At 39.7% G+C, this 27,401-nt stretch overlaps 1 protein-coding gene across 1 annotated transcript; it reads left to right on the top strand.

Moving 5' to 3' along the window:
- Positions 1–8,905: 8,905 nt before the first annotated feature.
- Positions 8,906–26,306, top strand: dll4 (delta-like 4 (Drosophila)). The gene is made up of 11 exons (XM_061929487.1): positions 8,906–9,310; positions 9,390–9,641; positions 9,815–9,872; positions 11,496–11,759; positions 14,426–14,486; positions 18,299–18,429; positions 18,621–18,790; positions 20,867–21,086; positions 22,120–22,852; positions 22,965–23,073; positions 25,513–26,306. Exons 1-11 carry the CDS (start codon positions 9,263–9,265, stop codon positions 25,516–25,518), a joined length of 2,052 nt encoding a protein of 683 aa, XP_061785471.1. The 5' UTR covers positions 8,906–9,262; the 3' UTR covers positions 25,519–26,306.
- Positions 26,307–27,401: the final 1,095 nt, after the last annotated feature.

Genomic DNA, 27,401 nt, shown 5'->3' with positions numbered 1-27,401 from the left:
AATCTCAGTTTTTTCTTGTGTTTTTTCTTTAGGTGTGTGTGTGTGTGTGTGTGTGTGTGTGTGTGTGTGTGTACCTATTTCTCTTTTTTTCTTCTTCTTATTATGTGTTTACTTTTTCATCATTATAATTTATTTATTATTCTTTGTTTCTTCTTTTTATCCCCTCCACTTCCCCAGATTTGTGCCTCGAGACAATCCTTTCGACTTCATTCTTGGTTTGTACTGTCAAGTGTAGGACCTTATGTAGACAGGTGTGTGCCTTTCCAAATCATGTCCAACCAACTGAATTGAACACAGATGGACTCAAATTAGGCTGTATAACATCTCAAGATTATCAGTTGAAACAGGATGCATCTGAGCTTACGTTTGCGTTTCATGGCAAAGGCTGTGAATACTTTTGCAAACGTGATTTATTTTTTTATTTTTAATAAATGTTTTTAAAATTCAAAAAAAATATTTTACAATGTCATTTCATTCCATTTTAGAATAAGGCTGTAACATAACAAAATGAAAAAAGTGAAGCATTGTGAATACTTGCAGGATGCACTGTATATCTGTGAATAATTCGGAGTTAACTACAGACAAAATGTGATTTTTATAGGTTAAATATTGTTCAACATCCCTAATTGTATCATCATCTATAAACCAAACAACAAATTGTGAGAATCGTGTTGAATCGAGGATTGATTCTGAATCAAATTGTCACCCCAATAATTGAAATCGAATTTAATCGGGAGTTGTTGTAGGATTCACATTCCTAATTATTAGTATAATGAGTTTTCACATTCAAGGATACTAACAGCCTTTCTCCGATTATTGCCTGCTTCCAATTAACAACCCGTCCTCTTCGTACTTTAGAAACAACACAACGCATGCGTCACATCAATAAAGTGCTGCAGACTTTACAAGAACAGGTTGGAAAATTGGCTTTTTTCTCTCTGAACAGATGACTGAAAACAGCGGGTACGGCCGCCATATGGTTAATGAGAGGGATTTAATGACAACTTCAAGCAATCACGTAATGAAAACACACACAACACACGTAATGTATACTATATATCTACATCTACAAACACATTACACACATACGACAAGTGCATGTATCTATATCTTCAGAAAAAACAAGCATGACCACTTTTGTCATACTGTTCAATGACTATACTGTATGTCTTTAAATATATGTATATCAAATAAACCTCTTACACGCTCTTACCTTAGCTAAAACTAATTATTACTCCAATCTCATCCACCGCAATAAAAAGTATCCTTAACATTAGTTGAACACAGTAGCATCCCTAACCCAACAAGGTAATTCTCCCAGTAGTTTCATCCACTCGGCTGATGAATTTATGCAATTCTTCACTAAGAAAATTGATTAGAAATGAGATTAAAGATAACACGGCACAGCTCCAACACAGTTCTATAGACGCAGATATGAATGTATGTACTTTGGCAAATACTCTCCAAAATCTCCCTCATTTTGAAGAAATAATATAAGAGGAACTTGTAAATGTGACAACAAAAACATTATGTTTTCTTGATCCGCTTCCTGCTAAACTTATCAAGGAGCTGCTTGTAATATTGGGACCATCAGTGCTAATTATTATTAACTTATTACGTTCCTCTGGCACTGTTCCCCTAGCTTCAGAATAGCAGTTATTTATCCTCTGCTCAAAAGACCTAACCTCGATTCCGACCTCCTGATAAACTACCGGCTGGTGTCGCACCTGCCCTTAATCTCTAAAATCCTTTAAAAAAAAATAGTTGCACAGCAGCTAAACAAACACTTAGTGTCTAACAATCTCTGTGAACATTTTCAGTTCGGTTTCAGGGCAAATCACTCTACTGAGACAGCCCTCGCAAAAGTGACTAATGATTTGTTGCTAACTATGGATGCTGATGCGTCATCTTTGTTGCTGCTACTTGGTCTCAGCGCTGCTTTCGATATCGTTGATCATAACATTTGATTAGAACTTATCAAAACACATATCGGTATGTCAGACTTAGCCTTTTCTTGGTTTAACTCCTATTTTCGGAGCATGTTAAGATATCGTGCGGAGTTCCACAGGATTCGGTTCTTGGTCCTGCACTCTTCAGCATATATATCTTACACAAATACTGTGTTAGCTTTCACTGTTATGCTGATGACACCCAACTCTACATGCCCCTAAAGCTGACTAACACGCCAGATTGTAGTCACCTGGAGGTGTGTCTAAATGAAATTAAACAATGGATGTTTGCATCTTAACGCTAAGAAAAAGGAAATGCTGATTATCGGTCCTGCTAGACACCGATACTTACTTAAGAATACCACCTCAAAATTTGACAACAAAACAAAGCGACTCGGTGAAAAATCTTGGTATTATTTTCAACCCAACTCTCTCGTTTGAGTTGCATATTAGCAGTCTTACTAAAACAGCCTTCTTTCATCTCAATAACATTGCTAAAATGTGTCCCATTTTTTTCACCACCGACGCTGAGATTGTTATTCATGCGTTTGTTACGTCTCGTCTCGATTACTGTAACGTATTGTTTTCAGGTCTCCCTATGTCTAGCATTAAAAGATTACAGTTGGTACAAAATGCGGCTGCTAGACTTTTGACAAGAACAAGAGAGTTTTATCATATTACGCCTACATTGGCTCACCTGCACTGGCTTCCTGTGCACTTAAGATGTGACTTGAAGGTTTTATTACTTACGTATGAAATACTAAATGCTCTAGCTCCATCCTATCTTTTACGTATGAAATACTAAATTCTCTAGCTCCATCCTATCTTGCTGATTGTATTGTACCATATGTCCCAGCCAGAAATCTGCATTCTAAGAAATCTGGCATATTAGTCATTCCCAGATTCCAGATTCCGGTTTCAGTACTCTCGAATGCCCCACTGGTAACCAGAGGTGGGTAGAGTAGCCAGAAATTGTACTCAAGTAAGAGTACTGTTACTTTAGAGATTTATTACTCAAGTAAAAGTAAGGAGTAGTCACCCAAATATTTACTTGAGTAAAAGTAAAAAGTATGTTGTAAAAAAACTACTCAAGTACTGAGTAACTGATGAGTAACATACACACACATATCATATATATATATATACACACACACACACACATATATACATATATATATATATATATATATATATATATATATATATATATATATATATATATATATATATATATATATATATATATACATATATATATATATATATATATACAGGTAAAAGCCAGTAAATTAGAATATTTTGAAAAACTTGATTTATTTCAGTAATTGCATTCAAAAGGTGTAACTTGTACATTATATTTATTCATTGCACACAGACTGATGCATTCAAATGTTTATTTCATTTAATTTTGATGATTTGAAGTGGCAACAAATGAAAATCCAAAATTCCGTGTGTCACAAAATTAGAATATTACTTAAGGCTAATACAAAAAAGGGATTTTTAGAAATGTTGGCCAACTGAAAAGTATGAAAATGAAAAATATGAGCATGTACAATACTCAATACTTGGTTGGAGCTCCTTTTGCCTCAATTACTGCGTTAATGCGGCGTGGCATGGAGTCGATGAGTTTCTGGCACTGCTCAGGTGTTATGAGAGCCCAGGTTGCTCTGATAGTGGCCTTCAACTCTTCTGCGTTTTTGGGTCTGGCATTCTGCATCTTCCTTTTCACAATACCCCACAGATTTTCTATGGGGCTAAGGTCAGGGGAGTTGGCGGGCCAATTTAGAACAGAAATACCATGGTCCGTAAACCAGGCACGGGTAGATTTTGCGCTGTGTGCAGGCGCCAAGTCCTGTTGGAACTTGAAATCTCCATCTCCATAGAGCAGGTCAGCAGCAGGAAGCATGAAGTGCCCTGGATCTCAGGAAACAGAGTGGACCGACACCAGCTGGACTGCTGCTGAGTGGTCCAAAGTCATGTTTTCTGACGAAAGCAAATTTTGCATTTCCTTTGGAAATCGAGGTCCCAGAGTCTGGAGGAAGACAGGAGAGGCACAGGATCCACGTTGCCTGAAGTCTAGTGTAAAGTTTCCACCATCAGTGATGGTTTGGGGTGCCATGTCATCTGCTGGTGTCGGTCCACTCTGTTTCCTGAGATCCAGGGTCAACGCAGCCGTCTACCAGCAAGTTTTAGAGCACTTCATGCTTCCTGCTGCTGACCTGCTCTATGGAGATGGAGATTTCAAGTTCCAACAGGACTTGGCGCCTGCACACAGCGCAAAATCTACCCGTGCCTGGTTTACGGACCATGGTATTTCTGTTCTAAATTGGCCCGCCAACTCCCCTGACCTTAGCCCCATAGAAAATCTGTGGGGTATTGTGAAAAGGAAGATGCAGAATGCCAGACCCAAAAACGCAGAAGAGTTGAAGGCCACTATCAGAGCAACCTGGGCTCTCATAACACCTGAGCAGTGACAGAAACTCATCGACTCCATGCCACGCCGCATTAACGCAGTAATTGAGGCAAAAGGAGCTCCAACCAAGTATTGAGTATCGACATGCTCATATTTTTCATTTTCATACTTTTCAGTTGGCCAACATTTCTAAAAATCCCTTTTTTGTATTAGCCTTAAGTAATATTCTAATTTTGTGACACACGGAATTTTGGATTTTCATTTGTTGCCACTTCAAATCATCAAAATTAAATGAAATAAACATTTGAATGCATCAGTCTGTGTGCAATGAATAAATATAATGTACAAGTTACACCTTTTGAATGCAATTACTGAAATGAATCAAGTTTTTCAAAATATTCTAATTTACTGGCTTTTACCTGTATATATACATACATTGATATATACAGTATATAATTTATATTTATTTTTTTCGCCGTTTTTGTTTACATGTTAATAGTGTTTTAATGAATATACATGCATGTTTAACACATATAGATTCCTTTCTTTCATGAAGACAAGAATATAAGTTGGTGTATTACCTGATTCTAATGACTTGCATTGATTGGAATCAGACAGTAGTGATGACAAACGTCCACGTTTTCAAATGGAGGAGAAAAAAAGTTCCTCCTTTCTGTCTAATACCACATGAAAGTGGTTGGTTTTTGGCATCTTATATGTCCAGCTTCCATATTCGTTTTTATACACTTTACAAGAAATATATTGGCGGCAAACTCCGTAGCTTGCTAGCTTGTTTGCGCAGGCTTTCGGAGACTCTTATTTTGAAAGCGCAGGCACGATGGAGCGGCACTTTTATTGTGAAGACAGGAACTGTGCAGTCAGTCTTTAGGCTTTTGACGGGGTGTACGGTTGAAATAAAAAATGGTCTTTTTTCCTTCACACTTTTGATTGATTGATTGGAACTTTTATTAGTAGATTGCACAGTACAGTATATATTCCGTACAATTGACCACTAAATGGTAACACCCCAATAAGTTTTTCAACTTGTTTAAGTCAGGTCATGTGACCACCTGGCTCTGTTTGATTGGTCCAACGTCACCAGTGACTGCTTCTGATTGGTGGAACGGAGTGAACGTCACCAGTGACTGTATTTGTTGAAACGCAGGCACTATGAAGGTCTGTCTGACAGACCAAAACAAACAAAGCGTGCATTAACAGATCGATAAAAATTAGTAGCGAGTAGCGAGCTGAATGTAGATAAAAGTAGCGGAGTAAAAGTAGCGTTTCTTCTCTATAAATATACTAAAGTAAAAGTAAAAGTATGTTGCATTAAAACTACTCTTAGAAGTACAATTTATCCCAAAAGTTACTCAAGTAGATGTAACGGAGTAAATGTAGCGCGTTACTACCCACCTCTGCTGGTAACATATAGTAATGCTACCTCAGTAGGAGCATTTAGGTCCCATCTTAAAACGCATATATACTCTAGCCTTTAAATAGACCCCTTTTTAAAACAGTTGACCTGCCGCTTCTCTTTTCTGCTCTGGCCCCCTCTCCTTATCAGGTGGCCATGGATCAGTTTCAATGGAGGGGGCGCTAGCTGTTCCAAGTCGGGACCCTGGGTGGACCACTCTTCTATGCAACAGTTGGTGACGTCTCTGCACTGCTGACTTGTCTACAAGCAAGAGGATCCCTATGGCCTCCCTATGGACTGGACTCTCACATTATGAACCGTACCCACTCGACGTCTATTGGCGGGGTCCCCACATCTGCGGTCCATACTAAGGTTTCTCATTGTTCCCGTTGGCTTGATTTTTTTCTTGCCCGGATGCGGGTTCAAGACCGAGAATGTCGGTGTGGTTTGTGGCACTTGTGATTAAGTTGTATATAGATAAATACATTTTGATTGATTGATTGATTGAAACCTAAATAAGGTAGATTGTAGAATAAAGCAAGGGCTGGGTGCATGTATGTGTGTGTGTATGTGTGTGCGTGTGCGTGTGTGTTTGAGTGTGGTTGTGCGTGTATGTGAGCTCATTTGCATACAGCTGAATAGTGATGTGCCGGCACACTGTGCACCCGCATGAAGGCGAGAGCGGGGACACGCGCCTCAACAATGGGGAGGGAGGGTCAGCGGGAGGGATGAAGGGAGGGAGGCTGCTGTTAAACTGTGTCACGCCCTAAACAAGGTATCCACACGCCATCAAAGAGGGGAATAAACAACACAGGATTATACACCTGCACACATTCCTTATTATTATGATGATAATGAATATGAGTCAGGTCGAACTGTACAGTAAATGCAACAAACCCATACTTATTATTATCAATGTCAACTGCATGGACATATAGATATTGCAAACTCATAAAACCCTGTTGACACCTTATATTCATACAGTGTTATTGTTTTTTGTTCTTTAAAATGCATTATTGTCCTATGACTAATCAGGTAAAAATGATCTTTATGACTTATCTCTCCTGGAAATACAGAAAGTAGCAAGCTATAAAGATGAAAAAAGGGCAACAAGTAATGGTAGCTAAAATTATATGTATATATATATGTATATATATATATATATATATATATATATGCATACACATATATATATATATATATGTATGTATATATATACATACATACATATATATATATACATATACATACATATATATAAATATATATATAACTACAAATACATATATGTATGTGTGTGTATGTATACATATACAGTGTATATGTAATAATATGTACAGATGTAAACACATGGTAGCTAAAATTATATATATATATATATATTCATAACTACATATACATATATGTATGTGTATGTATATATACACATATATGTAATAATATGTATATATGTAAACACATGGTAGTTAAAAGTATATGTATATATATATATATATATATATATAAATGTATATATATATATATATATATATACATACATATTAATATATCTATATATATGTATATATACATATATATATATATATATATATATATATATATATATATATATATATATATATATATATCTATATGTATATATATATATATATATATATATATATATATATATATATATATATATATATATATATATATATATATATATATATATATATATATATGTGTGTGTAGGTATGTATGTCTATATACGTTTATGCTGTAAATTAGCAAATTTGATAGCCAATTTATTGTGGGATTGAATTTGTCATAACAACACATTTGTTGTGATGTTATGGTTTGCTGAGGGAGATGACGGCAACTGACACCAGAGTGCTGTAATGTTCAATGATTTATTATATATATTCACCATATATAAATAATAATCAAACAATATAATATAAACTAAGGAAATGGAGTGTGACAAAATCCAAGAGTGTATGGTGTAAGACTATGTGTGTAGATTAGCTGTTGAGTGTTACCGTAAATGTTGAACGAGAGCGAAGGAACACGGAAGTCCATGGGACAGGCAGGTGATCCGAGCGAGAGAGAAGCGTCAGAGTCCGAGTCCATGCGAGGGGGTCGGGAATCAAAAAAAAGGGCAGTCCCTGAACCAAGGGGACAAAAAGGTGACGAGACGCACAGCTCGCCAACACAGGAACAAGGGCAGATGCTGGAAAGACAAGGAAGAACAATGAAACACAGGGGGGAATGCGGAGAGATCAGGACAGAGAGAGAGTATAAAGCTGAGTATCGGCTTACGATACAGAAGACTATATTACGGCCCGGCATGCCAGGTTGTGCAGGCTTATGAAGGCAGCTCCTTCATTACAGGCAGGTGTGCTGATTGCCGGTGAATGATTGCAGCCGGCGGCTGCTGCAGGGCGGAGACGCGTGTGGTGCGTCCCTGGATGTGCGCGGCCGTGGGCGTGTCCCGAGGTGCGACCAGCAGAGTGCCAGGATGAGGGCGCATTCCAATGCGCCCTGGCCGTGACATAATCATAAATGTACTTGATTGATTAAATTGAAAACAACAAATGCAATATATTTACCGGTACTTCAAGAAATATTGCATGCATTTTTATGCATTCAATCAGTTAGTTTTTTCTCTAAATCTAATGTTTGTATTATTATAGAAAAAAGTCAATAATTTTTATAACAGTCTACGTCCACCAATCTTATGTATTCGGTTATTTATTCAATTTGTGTGTGAGCGGCGGAAGTGAACAAAAAAATGTGTAAGAAATTGCTGTGAAATGGAAAAGTGTTCTGATTAAATAGGCGTGTAATGAGAATTTAATTGGAAATATGTGTTGTACCATATTGAAACTGTATGCATGTTCGAAATAAACTAAAACCTTAAAGATAACCAAATTTAAAACCATAACTTTGCGCATAAGAAACAAAAAAAAAGAAGTCTGCAGATAATAAATGACGCAGTGTGCACATATTTAATGAGCATATTTGCTGTTGGGTTCACAAGGAAGGAGGCGGCTGAATATGTAAGAGACAAAAAAACGTCCAGTGGGCGTGGTCCTGGGCTGTGGTGATTGGCAGTTGACGTAATGAGTTGCCTGGTGCGAGTCTATAAATAAGGGGGGCCGCCCGCCGTGGCTCCCATTAAAGAGGAGAGCTCCGTGGACACAACGTGGACTCCAGTAATATTTTGGGAGGGGAAAAAAAAACTACAACAAGACGCCGCGCGTACACGCTGCAGCGGAGACGTGCACGCCTGTGGAGTACAGTGCCATGCGAGGGGGGGCTGCAGGAGGCGGAGGGGGCCGAGCTGCTTGGATATTTTGTCACATTTGGATAACTTTTGAGACATCAGGAGCTGCAGGAGTGTGAATTTTGAAGGATTTATTCTCTTTTTATATTTCAATTCATTTTATTTGACCTTTGGAATAAAATTTTGTGGGGGGCAGGTGTCATATTGGCTGCAGAAGGATGGCAGCTTGGGTCACCTTCACCTTTGCATTCAGCATCATAGTACAGGTATGATTGAAAGAAAGGACTGAGCTTCTTTACTATTTTTTTTTTTTTAAATAACATTTTCTATATCTATATCTTGTAGGTTTTTGCCTCGGGTGTTTTTGAGCTGCACCTCCATGATTTTAAGAACCACAAGGGTCTGCTGGCCAATGGCAAAGCGTGCAAGCCCACCAGCTGCAGGACTTATTTTAGGATTTGTCTGAAGAACTACCAGGCTGTGGTCTCGCCAGGGGACTGCATTTTTGGGAGTACCAGGACTGCAGTGCTGGGCTCCAACTCCTTCAGTGGCACACCCCCTGGTCCCATCCAGATCCCATTCAACTTTGGATGGCCGGTAAGAGGACTGACTTTAATTACTTTTTGTAGGCTTTATTTTGGTTCTTATCATCCAACTGGGTGTTATTCATTGCACCCAGAAGCCTTGGAATTATAATAAACTAATTATTGACAAAAATGATTGTTTTATTATGAGGTACAAAAAAAACCTGTCTTTGTTTCTCTCTTTAGGGCTCGTTTTCTTTAATCATTGAAGCCTGGCACTCTGCTCATGGAAATCTACCTGTAGGTAAGTGCAGTGCTTAACTTTGGCCACAAGAGGGAGCTCTGGATGCGCGCTGACACTTTCTAAAGAAGGATTCCATCTTCTAAAAAGTCAAGTTTAGCCTTTTTTAGTTGTAATTAGTTTGAAACCACTAAAAGCAGATATTGAAGAGTTAATGAACACTTTTTGGAATCTTCTCCTTACTTTTCACACATGCGGACACCTATTTCAGCTTTTTGTTGTGAACTCATAGACACCTTCTTCATTCTTGTGCTAAACACAATTGAACTTCCTGCGGTTTATTTTTGGCGTGGGAACGAGTCGTGGGCTTTGGTGAGAATACGCAGAGGCTGCCAAGAAGCCCTGACTGCATCTTCCTGCATTTTACACCTTACTCTGTTCCGCCCTTTTGGAAGACGGGACTAGGGCCTGGGAATGTTTTTGCCGACGGAAAAGAAAGAGGAAATTTAAACCTGAGTTTATCTTTCATCTGGGCTGTATAGGATGTGATAAGGGATGCAGCTTGCCACTGGGCAGATTAGTCAAGTGGAATGAGGTGACGTTTGAAAGTCCCACAATTTATGATACGCTCACATGGGAAGTAAGGAAATCATTGTACCTTTAATCATTGTACAATTATTGAAATCGTTGTACCTGTAAGGGGTACACCGATTTCAATAATTGTACTATGATTGTATACTTTTAAGGGTACAATCATTGTACTGCAGGGAAAGGCAACTACATTGTTCTGGGGGCCACATTAGCAGAAAGCTAAGGACCGGGGTCTGGACTTCTCCCTTCAGTATTTTTTCAAACATTTTTAATATAAAGGAGAACTAGCGTCTTCTACAGTAGACATTTGATTTTGCTCTATTTACAGGAGCACTCTGCTGTTTTAAGGACCTTTTGCAAAAAAATATAGTCAAAGATCATTTGTATGACAGCATTTTGGCAATCTGCTGCAAAAAATGTGAGTCTCTCACAAGTTTTGAAGTGAACTGGTGGGCTACCAGTTGAATAGCCAAATAATGAAAAGGAAAGAACCTAAAATGGAACTTTGAGGAACACTACTAATATAACTAAAGAAGTTGAACAAATAACTTCTGACTGAAGTAAACAAGCTACAGCAACACCTTCGCTACATAAATCACATTACGGAAACAAATGTAACTGCTAACAAGGAGAGGACTGAAAGGGGTACTACCTTGAGGAACTCCTCATTTGTGCAAAACACAAGTTTGGCCCCCAGTGTTTTCTTCGGTTTGCTAGCAAGGCTAAATGTCAATGCAAAGATCTGCCAATGTGTTTACCGTGCACCAAGTTCCTCTATACGACAAGACCACTCGTGTTTTTAGGAATTTGCTGCAAAAATGTTTGTCTCTCAAGTTTTAAACTGAACCCGTGGGCCGGTATGGTGTCATTGCTGGGCTAAACTTTGCCCCCAGATTGCAAGTTGAATAGCTTTGTTGTACTATTTTTTAATTCATTGTACTTTTTAAGGGTACAATAATTTGCACGTTTTTTTGTATTGTTGTGGTTCTGTAACAAAGGTAGAAACTGTTAAAGAGTCAAAAAACAACTAACTTACCCTCAAAATGATGTCTCTAACAGAACCACAACTCATTCCAACCCCTTTTCCATTTTCAGACAGCGACAACCAGGACTTGTTAATCAGCATTTTCGCGATCCAAAGACAACTGAGCGTCAGCACCGACTGGTCTCAGGACACGCAGATGGCCGAGCAGACGGAGCTGAGGTATTCCTACCGCTTCGTCTGCAACGACAGCTACTACGGGGAGAGCTGCTCTAAGAAATGCACGCCCAGGGACGACCGATTCGGACATTACACCTGCACAAGAGATGGACAACTCACCTGTCTGCCTGGGTGGAAGGGGAAATACTGTGAAGAACGTAAGCGATCAGCGAGTACTTTTCTACTGGTACTTTTGTTACCTTTGTTTTCTTGGTGTTATCGTGGACTTGTGCTAGTGGAAAGTCAAAGTGAGTTTAGAGTTGTCCTTTACTTTGTGACCCCGGGTCAGTCTTTTTGAATGATCTCATCTAGGAATTGTTTGTATTTTACCTCAGTCTTATCTTTAATTGCAGATATGATGACTGCAAATGGACTTTTACATGCGTTATTTCTGCAACAAACACCTTTTTGCAGTTTTCTACAAACTTTATTTTGTAGAAAACTTGGTTTAATTATTTTGTGATTGCAGCATTCCCTCTATTATCGCGGGTGTTGAATTGCCGCAAAGTAGGGACGGTATTTATTTGAATGATATTATATGAATAATATATGCATGCAATGTATTTACAAACTCTCTACACATCTATCACACACTCTTGTAAATACTTCCTATGCTCTTAAAACATTTCATACACTCTAACAGCTCCGTCAATTCAACATGAAAACTTCAATGGGTACTCAACTCTCAATATACTCAATGTTACATAGTGACCCCAAAAACCAGAACCCATGAAAAATGCATTTACTCCTACAAATCTCTTGAAATTTGCTGAATTTAAACTTCAGTGTGTGTATTATCATCACCCAAATTCCAGTTATCTTTGTCATTTTGCATAAAATTCCAGACAAAATATACTCCAAGTGGTCACTCTGCGTTATAAAAGGCAAACTTGCATATGTTATGCTGTCTCCAAAAATGAGCTTGCACTGCAGTGTATGACTTGTTGGAGAAATAGTCTTCGATGCGAGATGTATTTTACTTGGTTTAACAAGACATGTTGGGGAAGAATATTTTTCCAATATTTAATGCACAAATTCCACCTGTATACCCTGAAAAAAAAGAAACATTTTAATTAACAGATTCATTCAAAGATTTTTTGAGTGACCCTTATTTTAAAATCCACGATGCATTGTGACCGCAGTATGTGAACTGCGAAGTGGCAAGGGAACAACAATACTACATCCAATAAGCAAACAAGGTTGGTCTTTTCTTGTATTTTAGTCACGTCATTTACAAAAAGCAAATGTGCAGGCTACAGACTACTAGGAGCTCGACATACGTAATCAGTGTCCTTAATTGAACAATATTGCAGTCTAAAACAGCACTTTTGTCAATATAAAAAATAATACAATAATTATAGTTGCATATTACTTACATATACAAAGTGTCCAAGGCAGAAGCGTTTTAGAAAGTGTCCAGTAACAAACCTGTCCGCATCATTCAATTAACTGCATCATGAATTATTGTGGCCAATCACCTTCAAATTAAAGACAGCACTAGTCCATTGCAGATGGTTAATAATAAATAGGTTAGTGTTGAGGTGGCGACTTGTCCAGGGTGTACCCCGCCTTCCGCCCGATTGTAGCTGAGATAGGCTCCAGCGACCCCAAAGGGAATAAGCGGTAGAAAATGGATGGATGGATGGATGTTCATATCTACCATTATTCTGTTTGACTAATTTAACTTGATCAAAACTTTTCTAACATTTCACACTACAAAAAAATATAAGTGTGTATTCTTGTTGATATCATATCAGATCAATATCGGCAAACACTCAAAGCTCCAATATAGATATCGTATCGGAAGTAAAGAAGTTTATAAATACAACTTATCATTACCGAAATCTTTTTGTATTCAGGTCACAAAAAGGGTATATTTTTTTCTTTTTACTTTCTGTTGTCCGTAGTTATATTTAGGCCGTCGCACCCAAAAAGGAGGGAACGGGAAAACCTGGAGGCCCGATGCCATTTGTCAACCACCCCCAACACTACTCTTGAGGGTCCCCCCTTTTTCTACAGCATCAAATTAATCAAAGAGTGGTGCCCAGAGAGTAATCACTACCATGTGTTGGATATACGCACGCCACGGGCGACAATAGGTCTGTCATCCATGCTATTTAGTGGTCAAAGAGAAATGAACTTGACTCTATTTCGAGCAAAATTCCAAACATATGCTGCAATTATGAGAATCATCCTTCAGGAGTGACTGGAGCATACATACATACATACATGAGTAAAAAGTTTGAATGAGAGCAGTTGGAGGTTCCAAGCTTTTGCGTGTGTTGGACATTTGGCAAGGACAGGTGTGCTTTTACCTGATACTACTGCATTATTTACCACAATACTGGACCGCTCGTGCACTGTAACCCAATCCCTGGGAAGTGGCGGGGGTTGGGTGCACGCGCATTGCTAAGAGCTTGCGCGTGTGCCGCACACGCCAAGGTTAATCACGCTGCTATTATCCCGCCACGCGCCGCAGAGTGAGCATGTGCGTGCGTGGTGCTAGCAGCAGCAGCTGCAAATATGGCGGCAGGAGCGACAAAAACAACAATAGTGACAGCTGTCTGCTATTGAGAGCGAGCATCTGTTGCGGGCTAAACTGGCTGCGTTACCGTCAGCCGCTGCTGTAATGTTTGAATTCACCAGCACAAACAACACCCCCGTGTTGGAGTGGAAAAGTGAGGCCTCAGTTTGATGCAGGAAAGAATCCTGCTGCGTTATTTATAAAGACAACACCCTTAGCCATTCAAAATTTGCTCTTGAGATATTTCGCATGCAATAAGAGATGCATTTTGACGGATTATTTCATTTATTTGCCCTGCAGCGATCTGTCTGGAAGGCTGCACCGAGAGGAACGGCAACTGCTCCAAGCCTGGCGAGTGTGTGTAAGTAAACAGGTCATATTATTAAGTACCGTGCACCCACACAATCTAATGAGCAAAGCATCCAAATGTTATTACTCCTTATTTAGGAACAAAACAATCACCACTTTCAAAAACATTATGATGCAGAATATGTAACTGACTTAAATAAAGTGTGGTCTGGCGGCCATTTGCAGCACACTACTCATTTTTTTTCATTACCCCGAGGCATATTTAAAGAATATTTAAACGATGCTTTTTACTATTACACACATCTGAGCTGTAGGCTGTTTTTCTTCTTGAAATGTATATTGCAGCGCTTTACATATTTTGACCTACATTGGACTGGGATTAGCGTGGTTACTAAACCAAGTAGCCCCCCACATTCTTGATTTTGTCCGCACGTGGTTATCGTTTATCCAATCTTTTTCCACTGAGGGCCGCAGACTTTGGAATCAAATGATGCTGGGCCATTTTGATAGTTTTCACTTTCAAAACCAATACAATATGTACATTGTCAGTTCTGTGTGATTAGCGTCAACATTTCAATATTTTCTCATTACATTACAACTGTTTGCTCTTTTATTCCATCTTTTATGGGGGTTTTTTTGTCACAGCATACTTAGAATGTGTCTTCGGCCATATAAAAAATACCTTTGGACACCCCTGTCCTAAAGTGTAGGTGTACCTCATGTCTTATGTCCTAATTATCTTTACAGTGAATAATACTGTAAAAAAAACTGTACATTTTACGGTAAAAAAAAGAGAGTCACCTGAGTCGCCAGAATTTTATTGTAAGATTTATGGTGGTTTTTCACAGAATTACTCTAAATTGAAAAACGGTACCACTATTTTTTTTACCTGAAAATTTTGGCGACTGATTTGCCTGTTTTTAAAAAAAATACGGTTGTTGTGTTTACAGTGTACAGAAAGGTTATGTAATCTGCTTCTGCGCCCCCATTATAATAAAAAGAACGTCAGTGAATACTCTGCCTCCTGTCACTGGACGCCTGACAAATTCTTAGCTGTATCATATTTTTGCCCTCTTTTTGAGACACACAAATCCATCATCACCCAACAGAATGAGGTTAAAACCTTTTCGAATGCCAGGGCAGCATCGTCATCATCATCATTAAGCCGCTCCCACGTCTCCACACACTCAGCATAGTAAAGTTCTGCAGACCATAATAGCATCTGATCTTCTAATGAGAAATGTAAATTGGGAATTGAGGCATACCAGTGTCACCTGTTCAAAACCCCCTGGGAACCAGCATCCTCTGCAGTGAATGTTTAGTTTTTGGTGTATTTTCTTTGTCAGAGATACATATTTCGGAAAGAAACAGCCAAGTTACACAAAACTCAAGTCAACTGCAAAGAACGCTAAACTTGTAGCTGTTAGTAATGAATACATGTGTTATGAGTGATTTACTGAATGTATGGGTGCAGTTATGTTAGCCAATGTGCTGTTAACACAAGTATACTGTAATAAAACTAGGAATGTGCCGATTGATCAGCCACCGATCAGTATTGAACAATTATTTTGAAAAAGTATGTGATTGCAATTGCCGATTAATGCTTAATCACAAACACTGATCCCCTCTTGTATCAATTTTAGTCCCGCGGCTTACAAGCAAGCAGCTAATATACATATATATATATATATATATATATATATATATATATATACACACACACACAGTATGTGTATACAGCATGTGATTAATACAAAAAATGATCGCCTTATTAAAATAAATAAATCAAAAATAATCACACCCTTTGTAATGACCGCACATAATCCCGGAAGTCGGCGCCTATTGTCACAACGTTCTTAGATGAGTGAAGAGAGGCGGCCAATTTCACTTCAACACACTCCGATAGAACTTGTTTTTCTTTTCTTCGGCTGCTGCTTTCAAACTGCATACAAGAGGTCTTGTAATGTTTGAAAGCGTGATAAGCACATTCATACGGCAAATGAAGAGTTTTTGGGGGCACAAACTTTGGCGACTGTAGGGGTGTAGTCCTTAACTGTGACATTGTGTCATGTTAATGAGGAAGCTGAGCTTGTTCAGACACGACTCCCTCAGCCGCCTGCAGTTTAACACACGGAAATACTAACTTGGCTAACATTAGCAGGTCTGGTGACGCACCTCATGTGACCCACAGTGGCCTAGAACGGATAACCAAGACAATTCTCACAACAGACCACAACTCTTTAATCACTAATCTTCCCACAGGATATGAATTAGAGTTCCTTCAGCTGCCAGACACTTTATACATAACTTGCTATATACTGTACCCATTTTAAACAACTGACAGGGTGTAAAATACAATCTATTCAAGATGTGTAATTGACTCAGCTTATTTTTATTGCATCTAAAGCAGGGTGTCAAACTCATTTTAGATGGGGGGCCACATGGAGAAAAATCTACTCCCAAGTGGGCCGGACTGGTAAAATCATGGCACGATAACTTAAAATTAAAGACAACTTCAGATTGGTTTCTTTGTTTAAAAATAGAACAAGCACATTCTGAAATTGTACAAATCATAATGTTGTTGGGTTTTTGTTACACTTACATGTTGCAGTAAATAGTATTCTCTCTTTATTTGTTGTTATTTATATTTTCTGAATAAATAATGTGATAATGTTAATCAGTCAACTCATTGGTGTTAATTTTCAATCTGTCAAGATAAAAAAATTAAATCAAAATCAAATTACAGTATGTTATTTATGTAGTTTGATCATTTTCCTCGACTGATGTACTAACATCATGTGGTTTATTTTGTACATATGTAGCATCATCTACAAAGATACAAGGAATTGCTATTGCAACATCCAGTGGACACATTTAGAACAGCTGTTTCATTCAAAATTTCAGGTTAATTTTTATACTTGGGAAACTCATCTCGCAGGCTGGATAAAACCTGTTCTCGCACTTGATCCGGCCTACAGGCCGTACGTTTGACACCCCTGATCTAGAGGATGCACATTTCATTCTGTGATGTGTCTTTTTCTTTTTTAAAGGAAGAGTAAATGCAGATCTAAGTACCGTACTGCACATTTAGGAGTGTGTTTACTATCTGTACCTTGTTTGCGATATTATTGCAAATACTTTCAAAATGTGCTCTTGATTACATTTTGACAACAAAATTGCATTTGTGTTCATATATTGGGATATTTTCATAACCAAATTTTAAATATGCAAGAGAGTAATAACCTGTGATTAATCATGATTAATCACAGCTCAAGAGAGGGATTAATCTGATTAAAAAAATAATCACTTGACAATATATATATATATATATATATATATATATATATGTCCCTCTTTTTTTCTTTTTCTTTCTATCCCTATTTCTAGCCCTTCGGCTGCACCAAAAACTAAATATATCCAAACATTTAATAAAGTCAAAAACAAATAAGGCAACAAGGGAAGTATCCCATACTTAAATATAAATTAAATCTGTAAAGTATATTTGGGCATCTACATAAACAATATGATTTACCTGAGCGGCTGGATGGGACAGATTAAATCATTTATTTATTTTTAACTTGGAACGTCACGCGGGCCTGATTATGTGATGCTGGCGGGCCGTAGTTTTGGAAGCCCAGATGTATAACTTGTTGTGTAGTTAAATCAAGCAGTCACCACTGAGTGTGATCTAGTACAGCTTGTATTAGATTGTGCAGGTGTACCGAGTGCTTTGGTGAGTGAGAGTCAGCTGGTTGGTGGACTTTTCAACACACAGCTGTGAAAAACAAATCATAAAGTCAAATAGATAACAGAAGCACATTAAAGACTGGAGTATGACAGAGTGCATTTTGTTGCACCCTACAGGTGCAGAGATGGCTGGCAGGGCACCTTCTGTGACGAGTGCAAGAAGTACCCAGCCTGCAAGCACGGCACCTGCCAGCTGCCATGGCAGTGCAACTGTCAGGAGGGCTGGGGTGGCTTATTGTGTGACCAAGGTAAGGACAGTGCAGTTTTAAAGACCCCCCTTATGTTGCCAGCCCCATCTTATTAGTTGGATTACCGGAAGTGCATTAGTCAAATTTCCGCCTCTAGCGTCCTCTCACTTAATTGCACGTATTCAGGATGGACAACTTTCTTTCTAACTGCAAACAAACACTCAACCCTCTCCTTCTTATTGTTTTGCAAGACTTAAATTTCTGCACGCATCACCATCCCTGTGTCAACGGTGCAACCTGTATGAACACAGGCCAGGGCAGCTACACGTGCACATGCCTGCCAGGGTTCACGGGGGTCAACTGTGAGCTGGAGATGCAGGAGTGTGACAGCAACCCCTGCAGGAATGGAGCGATATGCACAGTAAGTCCTTTTCATTCATGTTTACACACAAAAGGCTCTCTTTTCATCAAAGTGTAAAATAAAAAACATTGCAAGGCTGTCGACTGTATAACACAACAGGCGGTGGTGCCTGAACCCTTAACCATATTTTAAGCTATATCAAGACAGAAAAAAGTCATTTCTAGAACTGAAGTTGTCTATTCTTCTATTTTCTATACTACTTGACTACATTATGGTCGTGAGGAAGCTGGTGCCTATCCCAGCTGACTTTGTGCGAGTGACAGGGTACACCCTGGAATAGATAGATAGTACTTTATTGATTCCTTCAGGAGAGTTCCCTCAGGACAATTAAAATAGGGTGTACCAGTCAATCAGATGGCACATGTAGACAAATTACCATTCACACCGCAGACTAAGAAACATGTTTTGCTAATGTGGGTGGAGATAGACTATAGAAAAACAAGAATGGGGAGAAAAGGCAAACTCTACACAGAGTTGTTCCAATTGATAAACAATTGCATGATACGACACCTTGCTTTGAAGTATTGAAGAATGGGTTATGGTTATACTTGTACAGTGTTTTTTTACCTTCAAGGTACTCAAAGCGCTTTGACACTATTTCCACCTTCACTCATTCACACACACATTCACACACTGATGGTGGGAGCTGCCATGCGAAGCCCTAACCACAACCCAAGGGTTGTGTCTTGCCCAACAGAGCATCTAGGGGCCTTATTTACTAACATCCAAATACCACGCACTAAACAGCGTGTGCAAAAAATAAAATAGTGTGTACTGTGGGTAAGTGTGTTTCATGTGATCCACTAACACGGCATGTGCAATTGAAAAGTGGTGCAGACTGCCTTATTTAAATGAGAATTTTGCGTGCATGCAGGGCTTTTACCAAGGAGACAGTCATTGTCTGTACATTCATGTTGTCATGCTCCTGAGTGCGATGTGTTGAACCGGCAGCACACATCTATAATTTGTAACACTTTTTTTTAATCGCAATCTAGACAACAGAAACATATGCACACTGACACTTAATTCTGTGCGCAGCTTTGGATCGCATCACCAGCGCATTTGTGCGAATGACTCAAACGTAAGAAAATGCACAATAATATACTTTTTATCATGTTGGAGAGGTATTTTATCGTAATATATTTCCTAAAGTCAGCAGACATCAAAACCCAAACTGAAATGAACTCATTTTAATCAGCCCCATAAGTCAACCAAAATAATAAAAGGAAATTGCTGAATAGACGATACATCTAATTTTTTTTATTCCTGACTGTCCAAAATGTTGACACATCCTCGTGGAACAGAGGATTCTCATCTGTCCATCATCTGTCTTTGCAGCAAGCACTGATCCTGCAGCCCTGTGTGGAACTGTCAGTTTGCACGTCCTTCTGACACGTGATACATAAAAGGCTAAATAGCGCTCGCAAAACGGTGATGAATGTTGATAAATCACTTTGAGCGTGCTAAATAAATATATGTGCATCGTCTCCTCCCAGTATTGTGAGGGTTTTGATGATCAGCATATATTTTTCATATTTATGAAGACAGAGACACAAAATGGATGCTTTCACTTATTCTGCTTACTTAACAGACTCAATCCACTTTGCACATGTTTAGTAGATCAGCTTTGCCTGTGCTATCAAGTTTGCACGTGTTTTAGTACTTGCAAACTTTTAGTAAATCAGGCCCCAAGTTCACAAAAAATGTGGTTAAGTAATTTCAAGGTTTTTCTGGTCTTGCTTTCGCACAAGTTTACTAACGCCAGAAAGTTACTTTTCAGTGACCTAAAACACAATTTGTACATGGATGGAAAACCTACATTAGGCAAACTAGAACATAAAACTAGACAAAACACTGGCAGACCTTCACCAAGTTGGGACAATGACAGAATTCTAGACCATGATCAAGAAGTAATCCAGTCCACCGAGTTTCAGACCGTAATATCAAACAAAACCTGTGACCTGTGCTGCTACCAAAACAAACAAATAGATTATGTTCTGCACTGGAAGAACAAGTTTACATAATTTGTTTCTATGGATGTGTCCCAAGTCTAAAGTTTCACCTGTATCCCCCCAGAATCTGGAGAGCGGCTACATGTGCGCGTGTCAAGAGGGCTTCGAGGGTTCGCACTGCGAGCACAGCCTACTGACGTGCGCTGATTCGCCTTGCTTCCACGGAGGCAAATGCTGGGAGAAAGACAACGGGCGGAGCTACATGTGCGAGTGTCCCCGCGGCTACACCGGACTCAATTGCGAGAAGAGAGTGGACAAGTGCACGTCGCTTCCCTGCGCTAATGGTACGACCTTCCTCCTTCTGATATCCCCCTCCCTCCTCAGATTCCTGCGACTGGAAGCTGTGCGGAACAACAGGAATTTCTGGGAACTGGGTGTCCATTGTCCTCCGTATAAACAGTCAACGGCTCGGAGCTGAAGCTTGTAAATGTCACAGCAGCTCACAGCGGTTGTTGATGAAAGCTGAGGACAAATATCTTGTTTGACTCGGGTGGAATTGTTTTTTGTGCAGAGAACAATCACAGCTTTGTAGCCATGCTGCTGATTTGATGCAGATGTGTGAACTGAAGCTGTAAAATTTGGAAAACTCAAAACTACATGGATGCTCTCTAATTAGATATAATCAAATGAGTTCCCTTGAATTATCTATAACAATGGTAACAATTTATATATTTCTAATTGTAGAATTTGGTGTGAAAGAACTAAAGAGCCGTAACCTAATGAGTATCAAATTCATACAAGCTACAACGGCAATGTTGAGCTGGACACAGTCACACATATTGACATCCAAATCGCTGCCGTTGTGTCCTTGGGCAGGACACTTCACCCTTGCCCCCGGTGCCGCTCACACTGGTGAATGAATGATGAATGAATGATAGGTGGTGGTCGGAGGGGCCGTAGGCGCAAACTGGCAGCCTCGCTTCCGTCAGTCTACCCCAGGGCAGCTGTGGCTACAAATGTAGCTTACCACCAGCAGGTGTGAATGAATGATGGGTTTCCACTTCTCTGTGAGCGCTTTGAGTATCTAACAATAGAAAAGCGCGATAAAAAATCTAATCCATTATTATTATTATTACATCTTGTAGCAAGTCTTGCCAAAAAGGGACACCACCAAAGGGGCGTAACTGGGGTGGTACCCACAAAAGCTCCTGCTTGGGAACATACCTTTATCTTTTTTATCTTAGAAATGAGACAAACTTAGTAGTCCAATAATTAGTTCTGGGGCACATTAAACCATACCTTAAGGGACTCCTATGTACCCCCGTTTCCAACATGTGTCTTCACAATTGTTAACCTGACTCTTCCTTTCCCCTGTAGGTGGTCAGTGCCTGATCCATGGTGGCATGCGTATGTGCAGCTGCCGTGCAGGATTTACTGGCCAGCACTGTGAGATCAACATCAACGAATGTGCGGGCAACCCATGCATCAACGGCGGCACCTGCCTAGACCGAATCAACGACTACACTTGCGCCTGTGTTGAAGGCTACAACGGACGCAACTGCGACAAAGTCCTTAATGAATGCCCTCTTCATCCTTGCCTTAATGGTGGTGTTTGTACTAGCGTTGGTGGGTCCGGCAAGACCCCAGGGACCTGCGTCTGCCTCCATGGTTTCACCGGTCCAAGCTGCGAATTCTTCGCCGCCGTGACTTCACAAGTAGGAGATATTCAAGACGGCTTCCAGTGGGCGGCGGTTTCTCTAGCTGTGGGACTGGTGGCGTTGCTGGTCCTGCTTTGCATGGTGGGCTTGGCCTTGAGGCACATCCACAGGCAGGCCCAAAGGCAGCGCGACGAAACAGAGACCATGAACAACGTGTCCATCACTCAGAGGGATAACCTGATTACGGCGTCACAGCTGAAAAACACCAACCAGAAAATGAGCCTGGAGGTGGACTGTGACTCTGAAAAATCTAACTTTATCCATAAAAACTATCACTTGGACCCCTATAGCTCAAAAACTAAGGAGTTTAAGGACGAGCGGTCACAAGAGGACATAAGTCGTATTTATGACAAGTGTTTAGAAGAGAAAAGACCCTTGAGTAGAGTGTGCAGGTAAGGAAAAATCCTACTGGATTATGCAACTCCTACTGTTGTTTGTATACGGTTGACACATAAATGGATGTATTTCCTGTTTGTGTTAAAGCCGTATGATTTGTGTCTGCAGTGAAAAGCCAGAGTGTAGGATATCAACGATATGCTCCTCCAGAGACTCCATGTACCAGTCGGTATTTGTCATAGCCGAGGAGAGGAGGGAGTGCGTCATAGCCACCGAGGTAAGCCATGGCACTGTCTGGCAAATTAGCAGGAAAATAGGTGAAAGAAACTGTTTGAAATAGGTCTGAATTAAGCAGAGCTTGAGTCTGTTGGGAGAAGAGTGGTAACATATGTTCTATTGCTCATCTCTTCTATTGTTTTCTCTTTATGATAAAACTGCCATGTGAGCATCCATTGTAATCTCTTTGAGCGTGTCAATTGCAAATAAATATATAGCACAACAGGTAGAGAAGGGTATCGTTTACATGTTAAGCACCAGATAAGTACTTTTGAAACAGTGGCCGAAATAGTACTTAAGAAATGGAAAAAATACAAATCTTTGTTAAAAAAAAGGCCTTTTTATTGTGACAAAATGTGATGATGTTTAAGTTGAACTGACTAGTCATTTAAATATCAATTTAAATCCAAAACAATTTGTCAGAATTATTGCAGCAAAAGACAACACAGAAAATGTGCAAAAAACGACTTGCTTGTGTGGCAATGTTGATGCTCACAATTCCGGGGTTTGTGAATTTACTTTGCTTACTGAGACCAGGATCTGTGCATGTATCTTAGGGCTGCTGTGGGCGTGTTAAGGTTGACAATAAAGTAAAAAAAAATGTTTATAAAAATAAATGTGCCTTAGTACTTACACAATATCACCGTCAGTCACTCATTGTAGGTGGCTGAGTTGGCATTTATTTAGCATCGAAATGAGGCATTGATGTCTACTTCCTTTTTCGGACTGGGAACTACCGTTTACGTCGGCATTGATGCCATTATGGAACTGATTTTTGCGACCCATCCCTTCTAGCTTGACATTAAAGCCTGTGTCTCTTGCTGAAGTTGGTTGGGGTCAAGACAGAATACGTCTGCTACATTTTATAGAAGACATCTTGTGGTAGGGTTCTGATAAAACTGCCATGTTAGCATAATCCCTGTTTAGAAAGTATGCAATTGCCCAGATGATCGCCTCTATCCTATGAAAAGATACTAAAAATAGGCGGGACAAAGAACTATGACAAAGAAAAACAAGTTCTCCCTGTGACATAGTGTCAACAAGTCACAACACAACACTCCTTGTTTGCGTCTGCGTTACTTGCACTACACTACGCATGCAACATTTTGTTCTTAGCTCCTCACCTTTTGTTTATTTGTTTGTGAACAAGATTGTACCAAAACCGAATTTCTGGCAACTCTAGAGTTTCTAGAAGAGTAAGACTAGATTTTGATTGAGGCTGATTTTTGGTTCTCTTCAGTGTTGTTTTATTGGCACATGCCGCTTTGATTCTCATTGAGTAATGTTTGAATGTTCAAACAATGTAGGCATAAACAGGTGGACCTTTGACTCGTAGATTTAAGTTCTAATCGCAGTTGACATGTTTTCTGTCACGGTGTGGTGGGCTGTCCATTAACCGGAGGGTTCCTCCATCCCAGTAACGGATTGTCTCCTTAAAACACTTTACTCCCATATTCCCCAGGGTTACCTACAGATTGATGCTTCACTGACCCAGATACTAAACTATGACCCGGATTCAGTCTTAGGGCCCCGCACGATTGCTGCCGACGGCTCTTGAAGAGGATAGGTTCAATGTAAAGACATTTACATTGTAAAGAGATTTTGCAGGCTTTTTTTTTGTTATTAATTGCGGCCTATAATGCCTAAATTTAGGGCAGCTTTTTCAGAAAAACAATGCGATGTTTTAAGGCTTGTTTTATTAACTTGTAATTTTATGAATTTGTTATCAATGTTTTAAGTGTTCCTCGTAACGTTAACCTAAAAGAAATCACAGGATTTCAACAAAAATAAAGCAAATTCTGTATTGATGTTTTACTCGTTTATTACCACAGACTTCAAAGTAAACACTAGATGGCAGTAAAATAACATACCCTGAGCGTATTCTCAAAATACAGTGGTATTTTAATTATTTATTATAACAATAATGTTTTATATCATTATTGTATAAATTATTTATAATTACAGAAATAAACCCCACCAAAGGCTTCCTTATTGTTTTCTGTCTGCTCTGTCATCCACAAGTTGCAGACATATTCTGTTTGTTTTACACTTGAAAATTGTTTGTCCATCTTAAACATTCATTTATGCTCACATTTTAGCGCTGCTCAGAGACAAATTCTATTGGCGAAAATTAGGCTGATTGGTCAAAATGTGCGGGAAGTTGCAGTCTTTTGACAAAGTTGTGAGGCCGCACTTAATTTGCTGGGATGAATTGGTGCAATCACAATATTGCAAAATCCTGGAGGGACTGATTGTACAGTATATGTGACCAACATCAGATCGTCAGTCTGCATCATTCAGACACTCGAAGCAATCATCAGAAAATTCAAACCACAGTCACGGTGTGATGACAGACAGAAATGAAGACACTAAAAACACTTGCTTTGATAGGTTGTGTTGTGTTGTGACTGACACGGTCCTCTTATTTTCCCAACTGCAGGTTTAAAACTGTGAGCGGCGTAGGAAAGAAGACACTAAATCGAGGCAGAATTCGACATTCTGGATTGTTTACAAATGCCGAGGAGAAAAGACCAGAGGGTTTTTAATGTCCACTGCTGCACTCTGGAACACTTAAGGACATGTTGAGAAGCCTGCAACAAGGTGTGAGCAGTGGAAGAACATGAACTTATCTCCTGGACTTGTCCATAGGAGGTGAATGTGGATTTTCCCGCCGCTCGTTTCCTGGCCTTGTGTGATAATCACTCTTACCAGCCAACCAATCAGTGAAAGTTGCCTGAGATTTTTTTGATGCCGTTATGAAAAATCCAACCCAACTTCTTCCCCAAATAAAACATCCAAGCGCTCCAGCCACCTTCTATGCAAAAAGACCTAGGGTGGAGAGCCACAATTCTACGTCACAAACACTGAGAGTAATGAATGTCTGAAGCATCGTCTGCAAGAATGAAGATGACATGCAGCCCAAGTTCACTAGAAGCCTTAAAAGTGGGAAGTGTGGTTCATTTGTGCCCTTTTGTCTCCTCTTGGATTGTTTGCACTACAAAAAAAAGGGTTCAAGGAGTCAATTTGGAGAAAGTATGCATAGAAAGTGTTTTCTATGCAACACAAACACTGCCTGTCTAAGACAAATTTCACAACCACAGAACTACTCTTGTTTTTCTAAAGTGATTATTTCCAGAGTTTAATTTAAATAAGAAACTTTGCTCTTTGTATGTTTTATAATATTATTTTGTATATATTGCATATTTATAAGGACCAAACTTCTGAGGAATAAACTTTTTGTGAAAAAGTTTTGATCGGTAAAATATGTTTTTCTTTTTTCAAAAAGAATGAAAAGGACTAGAAATGATGATCACATGTTTTGTATTTACTGCTTTTCTCTGGAGGATCTCGTTTAACGTCAGCCCAGATTGGACAAATGCAACCTGGCTTGTGAAAATGAATCCCAGCTGAATGTTTTCGGACATCATCGCCACAGTCATTCCTCGAAACGCCTTTGGCTCTTATCCCACCGTGTATTCTCTCCCCCCTCACCCACAAATTGGCTTGAAATTCAAATCCGTTTCCACAGATACCGCACCCCCTCGAGCTGGAAACGATGAAACAAGCTCAGGCACTGGGGGGCCAAAGAAAGAAAGGGTGGTAGTCCCACCAGCACTTCTCATAATGCTCTCACGCACGCGTCACCATAAAAACAGATGCCGCAAGGGGGGCCCATTAAAAAAAACAGCAGCATATGCCAGCCATAAAATAACACACGCGTGCACACTCCCCAACTGCCGGCCTCCCCCTCCAAGGTTAAGAGCGATATTTCACTACCCGCTTCAGTACCACCCACTAGGGGGTAAACAAAGCCAGGGAGAGGGGCCTGGCACTGGGGGTGTCACGTCACCAGAGGGGAAGGGCAAAGGGGCTGGGCTTTTTAGACCAGATGGGAGGCAGTGCCATAAATCCTTCAAAAATAATAACAACAACATCCCCATTTTGCATTCGGGGATATAGTTATTTTTGTGTGTGTGTGTGTGGGAGCTTGGGGGGGGGGGTCATCCCTCATCCCTCAGAGTCGTGTTAAGTCTTCATCCTGGACATCCGCTTCCTCAAAAGTCCTCTCCTGCCTCCAATTAACGGACATCACGCGACAAATAACACCCGCTAATCAGCAGCATCCCGACTGTTTGGAATGGACTTTTTCCCCTCACGCGCATCCTGTTGGCCCATGTCCTTGTTTTTAATGGGGACAGAGGGGAAAGGAGCAGGAAAACTAATTAAATCAATTGGAATTAACTGTAAAACTACACAACAGAAACGTTCTTATCCAACAGAACAATACACGGTATTCCCTCACCAATTCGAGGTTCACGAGTGCATAGC

The sequence above is a fragment of the Nerophis lumbriciformis genome, linkage group LG34 (genome assembly GCF_033978685.3).
Source record: "Nerophis lumbriciformis linkage group LG34, RoL_Nlum_v2.1, whole genome shotgun sequence".
In the NCBI taxonomy this organism is placed as follows: Eukaryota; Metazoa; Chordata; class Actinopteri; order Syngnathiformes; family Syngnathidae; genus Nerophis; species Nerophis lumbriciformis.
This window is presented reverse-complemented; position numbering and strand designations above follow the sequence as displayed.